The following is a 12,936-nucleotide window of genomic DNA, read 5'->3' as shown; positions in this document are numbered from 1 at the left end:
GATGGGCTCCTTCTGGTCCTGGGTTGCCCGGGTGGCAGCATCGCCCCAGGCCTGCCTGCCTGAAGCAGAGCTCCGTTCCAGGAGCCCCAGAAGGGCCGAGTCGTCGGGGCAGGGAGTCAGCCGCCATGGCGAGCCGTCCTTGCCCCGAGGTGCAACAGGAGAGTCCCTTCTGTCGCCCAGCTGGGCAGCCTGTCCTGCCCTGCAGTTTTGCTCCTGTCCAGAGCAGGAGATAGGGACCCCGTTCTCCTCCAGGCAGGTAGAGGATGATTAGTGAGTATGGGGTCCCCTTGGCCCCATGAAAGAGAGAGAGAGAAACTGCTGGATGGTGAGTGATAGCTCTGGTGGCCTCTGTGCACTGGCACGCCAGCCGAAGGCATCTGTCTTGGTCATGCTGCGTGTCTCTCCGTGCACTTTCGGAGCCTCCTGCTTATCTTCTTTGAGGCCATCGGCAGCAGCCTTTCTGACGTCCGGCCGACGTGGGCCTCCCTTTCATGGGGGCTCCTTTCTTCTTGCAGCGCTAACAGCACTACCTGGTCTGTTTCTGTCTCTGGTGTAGACGACCCTTCTCCGTGCCTAAGCCTTTTCTCTCTCTCTCTCCACTTTATGGTGTAGGATTTGATGGAGCAGCTGGAAAAACAGGACAAGACGGTTCGCAAGCTGAAAAAGCAACTGAAAGTCTTTGCTAAAAAGATTGATGAACTGGAAGGTAAGACACTTCTGACTGAGCCCGGGTGGTTTGCTTCTGGTCTGGCAGCGTGAGGGTCCCCTGCACTCCGTGGCAGGTGGCGGGGGAAGGCGGTGGCAGGGAGTCTTCCATGGCTGATGGCCAGATAGAAGAGCTAGAACAGCCCCGGATGTTTCTGTACATACAGCTGTGAAAGTTTTCTGAAGCAGTCATTGGTGCGTGAACTTCGGAGCGCCTCCTGGCGGCTGAGTGCAAGCAGGCAGAGAGGTGGAGATCGTGAAAGTTCACGCCCTGCTTCTCTGTTTCCTCAAGGAACAGTGTTTGCTTTTGGCCGAGAGCAGGTTGGGCTCAAGCGGAGGGAGCTAAGAACGCTCACCCTCTCCTCAAGATATGGGAACGCTTGGCATCAGAATTCATCGGAAAAGCTTTTCTACTTCTGCTCTTTTCCACTGATTGTATGTGCAAGATACCAGGAGCCAGGCAACCCCCCCCCCCCGCCCCGACTACCATCACAGAGCCCCTAGAGGCAGGGCCGGAAAAGGAGTCGAGCCGAGCGCCTGGGGGGGGAGGAGGGGGGTAAAATCCTTCGGGGGGGCTCTTTGAACTCTTGCTCCTTTGCCGCTGCTTCCTTTGGCGCGTGAATGTGGGTGTGAATCGGACCGGTGTGTTTTCAGAACCCTTCGTGAAATGTCCGCTAATGCTCCAAGTGCCCTTGTGGAATTTCAGATGGTCTTGGGCAGTGGTGTCGAACTGTGGCCCTCCAGATGTTCTTGGCCTTCAACTCCCAGAAATCCTGGCCAGCAGAGGTGGTGGTGAAGGCTTCTGGGAGTTGAAGTCCAAGAACATCTGGAGGGCCACAGTTCGACACCACTGGTCTTGGGTATTGCTGTGCTTCGTGCCTCTCGGGGGGGGGGGACGGGGCAGGCAGGACATCCCTGCTGCTGACGCGACTTCCTTGCTGAGACTTCATTCTGCCCACCATGATTATTTGCTGGCCAGGAGTTTTGCATCCCTTGGGGAAGAGCCCTGCGCCACGATCCTGGGGACAGCCCTTCTCCCTGCCCGCTTGGCGCCCACGCTGTCCTTCCTGGGGGTTGTGCGTCACCCTTTTCAGGAAGTGGAACGAAGGAAGGGCAGGCTTCTCTGCCTTCAGGAAGCTTCGCCTGAGGCGGGCAGGGGCGGGGGCGGGGCCGTGGACGGAAAGGTTGCCTTCAAGACCTTTCACTTGGTTCAGCGCCCGCCCCCCCCCCCCGCGGGGAGCGGCCCAGGCCTGAGCGCTGCCTTCCCTTCGCCACACGGAAGAGAGCTTGGGAACCCAGACTCTGATCCGCAGGTGGATGACACCTGGCATGTAGGTAACGTGGAGGAAGAAAAGAAAAGTTAAGCCGCAGAGAGCTCTGGAATTTATGAGCACCCTCCGGCTGGACTCGTCTTCCGCGGGATGGCCTCACCGGCATTTCCGGGGGGGGGGCGGTCCGTTCTCTTTGTACATTTCCAGGGCTTCAGTTTGCTAGATTTTGCTCTTGCTGAGGTCATTTCTTTAGCATTCTTTAGAACAGCAAATTCTTGTTTCCAGTATTTCCTTGAAAGGAGTTTGAGAAACTTTCAGGCCAGTTTGTTGTAATTAAATTCTTGGGCTTGGGGTAGTTTTGAAGTGATGCCTGCTTATTTGAAGTAACTTCCCTTGATTCTGAAGTAGGTGCGTTTATGATTGCAATCTTGAATGTCTTGTGGCCATGGGAGAACAATCCATCAGCCCTTATATTTATAATTAAATCTTACTGCTTCAAAGAAAATATTGGACTTAGTTCCTTTAAAGTCACTTTACTTTAAAGTATTTCCTTTAAAGGAAATAGTTCCTTTAAAGTCACTATGAGCTGAAAGAAATGGTATGTATGACAGTCCATCATTAGAAGAGAAGATTCCTCAAATGCTGAAAGCATCTGAGTAGGCAGCAAGCTCTTTTTACACCGTGCATAGTTTGCAGGTCAGTTGGCTTTCTTTTGTGGTTGGCTGTCAGGACTTAAATCCAAGAGTTGTTCGAGGGCAAAGCTTGCCAGAGCTGCATCTCTCTAAATGATGTGCTCTCAGCTGTAGCAGGGGACTGGGGGTAGTATCTGGTTCTGCCGTGTGAACAAAACAAAACAAAACATCCCTAAACTGTTTGCCTCCAGATCTGCAAGGACAGGATCATACCTTTTTTTGGGGGGGGGCAGAGGGGAGGGAGTGCATGACACCAAAGCAGCTGATGACTTGGCCAAGAAGGATTGCCTCCTGTCAAAAGTAGCCGGAGGGCAGGTGTTTTTGGGGTGGGGGTGGGGGTGTTACTTCTGCCCATCTATAACTTTCTCAGCAGGTTCTGTTGCATCGGGACAAGGTTTAGGAAACAACCTAGGATTAAGCTGAGATGCCCCTGGCTCCATGTTGGGAGGTGTCCCCTCGTGTGGGGTATCCCTTGGAGGGGGGGGGTGGCTTGTCTGGCCCTTCTGGATTTTTCGCCCAGCCTGAAGGCCCTTGTGTTCATCCACTGCTTGGGAGGGAGGGGGGAGCGTTAAGGGGAAGCTGTTTAGCAGGTGTGTTTGGGCCAGAGGAACAAGGATTCTGTGGGCCTCAAGATATTGCTGGACTACAGGTCCCATCCTCTTGTGCTGGCTAGACCTGATGGGGCTTGCAGTCCAGTGGCATCTGACCCCGCCCTGTGGTTCCAACGGTGAGTCCCCTGGCAGATTGTGGCCTAAATTGACCAGAACGGGATGGGCTTTTGCCGGGCGTTCCTCCTTCACCTTTCCTCCCTTTTCTCCCTCCAGTGGGCCAGATGGAGAACATTTCTCCGGGGCAAATAATTGACGAGCCCATCCACCCCGTGAACATTCCACGGAAGGAGAAGGACTTCCAGGGGATGCTGGAGTATAAGAAGGAGGACGAGCCCAAACTCATCAAGAACCTGATTTTGGGTCAGCTTACTTTCTACTGGGCAAGCGCGCGGGAGGTGGGGGGGGGCGGCTGTCTTTACCGTTCCGTTTTGTGATGGTTGCAGTGACGTCTGGTTTGTGTGATGAGGAGAGGAAGGAAACAACCCCCGCAGGCTGCGGCTGCTTCTGTTCAGTCTTAAGCTATTCTCTTCTATAACAACCAGAGAGAAAAATGGACTGTGGCAGGAGGAGGAGGGGGCTTGGCATCCAGTGACGCAGCGGTCTTCTCCCGCCCTCGTTGGGGCTGTTCCTTGGAGGGCTGCTGATTTTTCAGGTCACGTTAAAGGAACCAAAGGGTCATCTGACCGCCTGTTCTGTGTCCTCCTGCAGACTTGAAGCCTCGCGGTGTGGCGGTCAACCTCATCCCAGGGTTGCCGGCCTACATTCTGTTCATGTGCGTTCGCCACGCAGACTACCTGAACGATGATCAAAAAGTGCGATCCTTGCTGACTTCTACTATTAATGGCATCAAGAAAATCCTGAAGGTCAGTTTGCCTTCTTAGTTAAAATGTCAGTGTGGAGCGTGAGCCAAAGCAGTGGTTTTGATGCAAAGCAACCAACTAGCAAACAAAGCAGGCCTGAAGTTTAGACTGGCCTCTGAGCTTGACCGTAAAGGGCATGGGCCCGTATCCTGTTGCATTATGTGGTGGTAGAAAGGAGATTATAGAAGCACTCGCCCATTATGGCAGGCTTTTCCTTTGGACGACGCCTCCTCCTCTTGCCCAGCGTTGTGAGATCAGTTGCATGCTTATGCAGTTTCCACACTGTGTTGAAATGGGCCACGTTGTTTTAAAGATTTTTCATTCTGAATTCAGCCTCAAGGAACTGTTTGTGAGTGGTCTGGTGCTGCGCAGCAGGAAGTGTCGTTGTCACACAAAATGCAACCATCCATTCATTGCAGGAACTGAAGTTGAAACTGTGAAATGGGATTAAATGGCTAGGAAAAACATTTACAGCCTAGTTTGGAAAATCTAAGACAACCTTAAAGTGCCTTTTACCCATACAGCAGTGGGCTTTGGTTTTGGTTTCTTGAATTGAATGACAAATTTTTCTTCAAATGGTCTTCTAATGTCTACCCTATACTTATTTCTTGATTTGCTTTTAGAAAAAAGGTGATGATTTTGAAACCGTCTCCTTCTGGCTATCGAACACATGCCGGTTTTTGCACTGTTTGAAGCAGTACAGTGGAGAAGAGGCAAGTTTTACCCTTCCTGTTCATGAGGAGTACTTGGCCACAGGCAAAAAGTTTTGTACTAGCGATGGCAGGGAGATGCTTTTCTTGTCAGGATCCCTGTGACCTCCACTGCCATCTGGGTAGGGTTGGGGTCCGGTCCAGTCCAGTGGGATTGTTGGGCCAAAGCTGGAAATCGGGTGGCGTGGGAGAGAAAAGTGGGTTGGATTTGTCGAGAGATGGGGATTACTTGACACCAGGCGAGGACCTGGATGTCGCCTCCCAACCCGTGCAGGAGAAACGTCCTCTCTAAGGTGAGAACTTTTGCCTTGGGCATGTCTGCTAGAAAGGAGGCCTTTTGTGGAGCCTTGCATTGCCGTGGGGAGGGGCCTGTGCACAAGCCGGAATTTAGCCTCATTTGGGATTTAAATGATGCTTGGTTTATTTCTCTTCCCCCCCCCCACCCCGCCCCCATGCTGCCCATCCTGACGGTTTGGGATAAAGAACTGAAGGTGCAGGAGAGCCGACCTCAACATTTGTTATAATTTCTCTCCCCATCCAGGGATTCATGAAGCACAACACCCCTCGTCAGAATGAGCACTGCCTCACTAATTTCGACCTTGCCGAATACAGGCAAGTCCTGAGCGACCTGGCCATTCAGATCTACCAGCAGCTGGTCAGAGTGTTGGAGAACATCCTGCAGCCAATGATTGGTAAGGCAAAGCAGAGGATCGTGCAAGAGGGAAAGCCCTGGTTTCCCTTTGGGGTTCTCTCTGATTCCTCACGGGTCAGGATCATTCCTAGCGGCCTCGCCGACATCCTTCTTCAGAGCTCAGTACTTCTTCTCTTTACTCACAGTCTGGGTGTCCATCAGTTTCAGGCATGCTGGAGCATGAAACCATCCAAGGCGTCTCCGGAGTGAAGCCCACCGGCCTCCGGAAGAGAACCTCCAGCATTGCGGACGAAGGAACCTACACGCTGGACTCCATCGTCCGGCAGCTCAACACCTTCCACTCCATCATGTGCCAACACGGGATGGACCCGGAGCTGATCAAGCAGGTGGTCAAGCAGATGTTCTACATCATTGGGGCTGTGACCCTCAACAACCTGCTCCTGCGGAAGGACATGTGCTCCTGGAGCAAGGGGATGCAGATCAGGTAGGGTGGCCTCCCAAACCCACCTCCGATCCTCACCACCACCACCACCAGCAGAATCTCGAATTCTTCATGAGTCGGGTAATGACTTCCAGGGGCGGTTGGACTCTGGGAGTCGGAGCCCGTTTGGGGTGGTTTCACTCACTTGTCAGGTGCGCGTATCTCTGAAGATGGTAGGGCAGCAGATTTGGGCATCCCCTTGCAAACAGAGAATTGCAGATGCAAGGAGATGGGAAGGAGACCTAAGGAGTCTTCTGCAAGTCTCGTAACTTTGGGCAAATCTTAATCTTAAGAGCCAAGCTCTAAACTACCCTGGCAATAACCTTTTCCCAGTAAGTGTTTACTGGCTCATAGTAATGGAGACTGGGGAGGTGGGGACTCTGCTGTGGAGATGGGAGCGCACACACACCCCTTTGGCCCCTGCTGCCTCTCTTCCTATCCTTGCATTTGTCTGACCAAGCACACAACCTCTCCCCATACGTTCTGGGTATGGGGAGAGGCCTGGCATTTTGCACACAGCAGAAAGGGTCTGGGGACCAGCTCCTTTGCCGCAGCCCTGGGACTGCTGGGCAGAGACCCCATAGGCACAGCTCCCTGGGCAGCCAGGCGGTCAAGGAATGGGACTGTGGAGCAGCCAGCCAAGGGGTTTCATTTCCTGTGGCAAATATTTGCATAGTTCAGGCCCTGGGATCCTTAGCTGGCCAACAGCTAAATGTCAAATTGTCCTGGGGGCCAGGGGAGCAGAACCCTGCTCAGGAGGCGTAAGTTAAAAGATGTCTGAAGGGTGAAAACAGGAACCACTGTCTTTTGACCAAAATAGCCAACGGTGAGCGAGGCAACGTTTCGGAGGCTTGTGTTTTTTCCGTCATGACGTGATTGGCTTTCTCAAGTCGTTTTGCATAATAATGCAGTGGATGCTCCGGAAAGAAGCGGGTTTGGCCATGCTCGGAACAAAACGTTTGCTAAATAATTGGCAGGAAATTGTGTGGATGGAAATAAGTGTTAACAGGAAAAACGTGAAGGAAAAAATGTCAGTCCCATCCAGGTGAAGTGTTTGTTCTTCAAGGCCTTGATTTCCGTTTTGCTTCCATGCCTTTGTCCTGCAGGTACAACGTGAGCCAACTGGAGGAATGGCTGCGGGATAAGAACCTGGTGAACAGCGGTGCCAAGGAGACCCTGGAGCCCCTCATCCAGGCCGCCCAGTTGCTGCAGGTGAAGAAGAAGACCGACGATGACGCCGAAGCCATTTGCTCCATGTGCAACGCCTTGACCACCGCCCAGGTGAGCCGGGCTCCTCCTGGGCGGGCGCCGCCGGCCTGGCTAGCAGTGCCCCCTCCGCTCCTCCTCCAGAGTAGACCTCCGCCTGGGAGGGGGCCTCCAAAGGGGTGCGGGGCCACACAGGAGAAAGCCATTCGTTTAAGACACAGACTTTTAAAATAAAGTAATTCTAAAGCTGTTTTAGATGTAGAGATGGCCAGGATATATATATGTATGTGTGTGTGTGTTTGTGTTTTCTTACAGATTGTTAAAGTTTTGAACCTGTATACTCCGGTGAATGAGTTTGAGGAAAGAGTGTCTGTGTCCTTCATCCGGACAATACAGGTAGGAAATACCTCTCTTCCCCTGTTCATCCGACTCACTCTCCGTTGAGAGAGAGGATTCAGCTGGAAGAATATCAGGGAGCGTCTGTATGTGTGTGTGTGTGTGTGTGTGAGAGAGAGAGAGAGAGAGAGAGGGAGAGAGAGAGAGAGAGAGAGAGAGAGACGATAGGGATGAGGGGAAGAATGAGAACAGGGATGAGGATCATGATGGTGATGGTAAGGTTGTCACATTTTTCCTCCTCTTCTACCTTGTTGCTGTTGACAGTGCCATAGGGTGGATATGTATAAGGTGGGGTGATGTGTTACAAAACCGGGGGGTGGGCAGGTGTCTGTCTATGCATGCATTTGTATCTGTGTGATCAGTTCCGTCCCCACAAGGCTGGACATTCTTGTTGATTGATCTTGCTTCAGATGGGTGGTTTAATATCCCGTTGGCTGTCGTGGAAGGGAGGGATCGGGTGTAAATCTGCTTAAGCCGAGGACTTAGCTTGACCTGACGAGCCCCTTTTCCCCTTTCCAGCTGCGCCTGCGAGACAGGAAGGACTCCCCTCAGCTGCTGATGGATGCCAAGCATATCTTCCCCGTGACTTTCCCCTTCAACCCTTCGTCTCTTGCATTGGAAACCATCCAGATTCCAGGCAGTCTGGGTCTTGGGTTCATCACTCGTGTCTAAGCCACGAGTGCCGTTCGCTACCAGTCATGAGTTTGCTGCCTGTAATCTGTCTCGGTGATAGCGAACACACTGAAAAGCCATGAGGATGGACGGACGGGGGTGAGGGGTGGAGGGGGGTAGGGAAAGAGGGCTTGAAAACGTCCTGCAGATACCCGATCTTGCGTGGCTGAAAGACGGGATGCTGCAGGTCCTGCTTTTCCCTTCCGCTTCCCTTCGCTGGAGGCGGAGGGAAAGGCCCCCATTTGTACAAAGCCATCCTTCTCATGACGAGGCCTGTATAAAGAAGCTAGGCATTTTCCACTATAGACCGAAGGGGTTTTCAGGCCCTCTCCTTGTTGGTCACAGGCTGTCTGACATTTAACTTCAGAACCAACTGGACCGTCTGTGACTAATAACTGAGCATCAGGCCTCGACCGTTGGGGGGGGGAGGGAGTTAGGGACACCTGAGGAAGGGGCTGTTTCGACAGGGGTGAGGCTGAGGGTCCCACCGTCCGGGGGGCTGCCAGTCGCCCATCCCTGTGGCACCGTCTGCACAGCAGAGGATGGGCAGTTGTACATGACTTGCTGCTAGATGAGGACCTAAGGGGGGGGGTGCAGCGTTAATGCAAGGCGCGATTCTCCTTTAGCAAAGAATAGAAGCATTTAAAGATCATGTCCGTGTACTTTAGAGGCCGGAAAGTTTAGTGCAAATTGGCAGCAGTCGAGGGGCAGTCCCAGCATGTGTCTTGTAGAAGCCTGGTGGAATTGAGCCAGAATCACCACACACGTGGGAAGCTCTGCCCACCGCAAGGGGCATCTGTGGCGGAAGAGCATTAGAGGTGGTTACCCAGAAGAACATAATCAAAAAGCTTCTATGTTTATGGCTGCAGGGCATAAATGAAGAAGTTCCCGAAATCTTTGGGCTAATGATACGGTACAACGTAGCTTTTCCTTAGTTAGTATTGTTCTGAGACATATCCAACTTCTGCTGTGTGGTGGGTTTTTTAAATGTACATAAGCATCATTAGGCAAGAGAAATACAGAATTTGAAACAAAACACAACTTTAATAGTCCAGTCTTTTCACGGGAGTTATAAAAATATCCAGAATATCACTGGTATTAGGAGATGGTAGCTAAGCACAAACAACGAACTGGAAGACTCGTCCTAGTTATTTAAGGTACGTTTGCTAAAGGACTCCCAAGATCTTGAGGTCCAGGAACAAAACCTATTGTATTTTAGTATTTATTCATTATTTTTTGTATGTTAATTTTTCATTTTGATTTTCTGGTTGCTGCTTTGTGATGGCAGTGTGTCTGTTTTTAGGATTATTTGTTGAGTTATTTTGTGTTATGGGGGCAGAGGCACCTTTGAGTTGGATCTCAAATGCCTGGGCATTCTTTCTGTCCAAATCTCCCCGGTATAGAATTAACAGGCCCTGCTACATTTTCATTATGAGGAAAGGAAAGTAGCCTCTGATTTCGATGCGCTTTTGAAAAATAATATTCCAGTTTTGTTTCCGTGGGAAAGTTTAGTTGGAAACATTGCAAACCAGGATCCCGCTTGATCAAAAGCTTTTTTTTGGGGGGGGGGGGGGGGTTGAGATCTCTCACCTTCTGGGTTTTGTCCAGATTTGCCTCCATGAGGAGCTGTCATTTCAAAGGTTCTGACAAGCCATGCTCAATGTTTTCTAGGCCCGGTGGGATGTGTGTTGGTTTTGTTTTTCCATGGCTAAGGATGATCAGATATACATAGGAAGAAATCACATATTTTCAAATCACCATGTGCAATATTTTTAGCGTATTTGAGCAATGTATGTTTATTTTAAAACATATCCCTGTGCTGTAAAGGCCTATTGTTAAAATGTTCTGCTACTCAAAATATCTTTTTGGGCACATCCTTAGTGCGATGTTTGGTTGCTTGACCAAGTCGGCTTTAAATGGGAAGGACATGTGCCTTTTTTTAAGGACTGTTCTGAAAAGTTGATTTTTTGGGGAGGGGGGCTTTCCCTTCTCTGATGTTTTGTTATGGCATCATGGATAAGGGGGAGGTGTAGGTTTTTCTGTTGGTTTCAGTTTTAGAAAAGATTCAGGTACCTGCACTCAAGTGTTGTCTTTCAGTCTATTTCGTTTCTTTATGAAGGAAGAGTTTTTACTTGAATACATTTACTTGACATCTGGTATGGGTTTACCAAAATGACTACTAAGGAAGTGTGTTTCTTCTTAGGCCTACCTTTAAAATGTCTCGTCAAGGCTGGGCATCCTCTGCGCTTATGGCCAGTTCAAGCAATGAGCAGACATGGGCAATGCAGAAGGATCCTCTCCAAGAAGGCCTTGAACTGGCCAAAGGCTCAGAAGATGATGTCTTCTTTCATTGGGAGGGGGCACGTTAAATGTCTCCAACGTTGTTGGACTCTCACTGTACCCACTTAATGAAACAGATTTATGGAAACAGCAGCACTTTTAAAAATTAGAAACCCGAATGTAACAATCTCCTGTAACATCCTACTGACTCTCTGAATTAACTGGGATATTGCCTATCATCTCGTGGAACGATGTTATCTCAAAAAACTGAACTACTCCATATATGTTTAAAAGTATGTTTTTATTTTGTTCATGTTGTTTACCTGTTTTTTTTTAAAAGCCTTACTGTACCTTGTTTACTTACAAGAGTGGTAGATCTCCATAGGCGTTATCCTTATACTTGCTAGTCTATTGCTTTTTGTCGCCTCAAACCTACATGCTGCTTCACAAAGAAGATGCTTTTAAAGAAAGAAGTCCCTGAGTTTAACTAATATTTTGTAATTCATCTAATATGTTACATAACAGTATTTCACCTGCACTTTTAGTTGCTTAACATTTTTAGTGTTTGGTACACAGCAGAAAACATTCATCTGTGTTTTTTCCCAGGTTTTCTCATCCTTTAAAGCCTGGTTATGCTTTTCTTAATGTGGAATGTCTGTATTTCTGCTTTTGTTAATTTGATACGGAATAAGCTCTCCAATGCTGGAAAAATATATACAGGAACCCTTTTGAACTCTGCAGTGCCGAGTACTGAACAAATATTACCTCATTAAGTTTTAGATCACTTATTTTTCCTGTCAGTGATGAATTCCCTGATTAAACAGCATAAACTTGCATCCAGATTTTACCAAAATGCTTCTCAGCTTTCAAATTGGGGTGGAACTTTATTTTTAAAAAAAATCAAAACTTTTTTTTAAATTAAATATCGGCTGATCACGTGTGCAGTGTTAAAGCCTTGTAGGTGTGCACGTGACTGGATCCTTAGTCTTGGCCAGTGCTGAAATCATGCCCTGCACTTCAAATGCATCTGCCTGGGTGTCAGGATGCGACTTCGTGCAAGGAGTGGCTGTTGTGAGGGGCCCTCCTCAGGCCCTTGAAAAAAGGGAATCCTTCCTGGGTGGGTGGCGTGGACCTGGCCAGGGGCACAGCCTCTCTGCCAGGTGGCCTTGTGACCCCCCCACCCCCGGGAAGCTGTCGCCCTGGCACAGGAAGGGCAGAGAGGTCTGGTCTCTCCTTCAGGCAGAGGTGAGGCCGGGCCTGGGGGGGGGGGGTCTGATCTGGGCAGGGCAGATTCGGGGGGCAGAACTGGCTTTGCTTTGGGTGCTGCCGAATAAGATGCAAGCCCTCTTGGTTCAAGCAAACCTTTCTTCTCCCTCTGCCACCTGGGGTTGCATCACTTCGGTACAAGTTTGTCTCCATGTCTCCAAACCACCAGCATTTGAAAGCTGAAAGTCTCTTCCATTTAACATTTGAAACTGGATAAATCTCAATGTCTGGCGTACGAATCCCTTGAAAATGATGGTTTTAAATATGCAGGGGTTGGGGTTTTGTTTGTTTGTTTTTAATGTTAATTTTTTAAAAAGAGAGGATCCTTTTCCAGGACTTCAGTTTCGCCCCCCCCCCCTCGCTGCTGGCTCTCACAGGCAGCCCGAATGGCACCAGGATGGCATCAGCTGGGAAGTGTCCTTGTGTCGGCTGTTGTAGTGACTCCATGTCTGCTTCATAACTGCTGTATCTTATTAGCTGTCACGGAAACGTCCCAATAAAAACCACAACGACAACCCACGAGTCTCTTTGTGTTGTTTCTTGTGGGGGGGGGGAGAGAGAGAGAAAGGCTGCCCTTTGATACCCTCGCGGGGCTTCTCTTGCTTTTCTTCTTCTGTTTCTTCCTCTCTTCCTCTCCGGTCGGACCTGTTGTTTCCCTTTCCTCCTCTTTCTCCTCTTCTGATTCCACCGAACCCCTTCCGTTTCATTTGTTTTTCCCTTTCAGTTTTCCCTTCTTCCAGAGATTCTGTGGAGATTCCGCCAGAACAGGGCTCGTGGGAGCAAGTTCCTCACAGTTCCTGGCTTTTAAGCCTTTTTTTTTTGGGGGGGGGGGGGGAGGGAACACCTGTGTTTGTGTTTCCCCTCACATTTACCTCAGGAGAAACGCCGACGTTATTCCTGACGCTCATTCCAGGGTTCAGGAGAGGTTTCCGCCGGGGGGGGGGGGGGAAGAGAAGACCTCTATCCTCCTTCCCGCCCCCCCCCCCAGAGGGTCCCCTCTCCTCAGGGTGTCCAGCCCTTCTTCTTCTCCTGCTCTTTTGGCTCTGCCGGCTTCAGTTCTCTTTTTCCAGCCTTTCCCTTCGGCGGAGAGACGGCCTTCCTCCCCTTTCCTGGCCGTTCCCCGGACGGTTTCAG

General features: G+C 50.2%; 1 protein-coding gene across 2 annotated transcripts in view; it reads left to right on the top strand.

The window, feature by feature from the left end:
• MYO5A (myosin VA) overlaps positions 1 to 10,103 on the top strand; it is a 49,307-nt gene extending 39,204 nt beyond the window's left edge. For both annotated transcript variants that reach the window (XM_072981870.2, XM_072981869.2), the window contains 9 exons: positions 613 to 706; positions 3,493 to 3,639; positions 3,988 to 4,142; positions 4,763 to 4,852; positions 5,391 to 5,541; positions 5,703 to 5,985; positions 7,089 to 7,263; positions 7,504 to 7,584; positions 8,104 to 10,103. In XM_072981870.2, coding sequence (XP_072837971.2) covers positions 613 to 706; positions 3,493 to 3,639; positions 3,988 to 4,142; positions 4,763 to 4,852; positions 5,391 to 5,541; positions 5,703 to 5,985; positions 7,089 to 7,263; positions 7,504 to 7,584; positions 8,104 to 8,256 — 1,329 coding nt within the window. In that variant the 3' untranslated portion in view covers positions 8,257 to 10,103. The remainder of the gene's footprint in view (positions 1 to 612; positions 707 to 3,492; positions 3,640 to 3,987; positions 4,143 to 4,762; positions 4,853 to 5,390; positions 5,542 to 5,702; positions 5,986 to 7,088; positions 7,264 to 7,503; positions 7,585 to 8,103) is intronic.
• Positions 10,104 to 12,936: the final 2,833 nt, after the last annotated feature.

Source organism: Pogona vitticeps, chromosome 12 (genome assembly GCF_051106095.1).
Source record: "Pogona vitticeps strain Pit_001003342236 chromosome 12, PviZW2.1, whole genome shotgun sequence".
Taxonomy (NCBI): Eukaryota; Metazoa; Chordata; class Lepidosauria; order Squamata; family Agamidae; genus Pogona; species Pogona vitticeps.
Note: the sequence above shows the minus strand (reverse complement) of the source record. Positions and strands in the feature narration are given on the sequence as shown.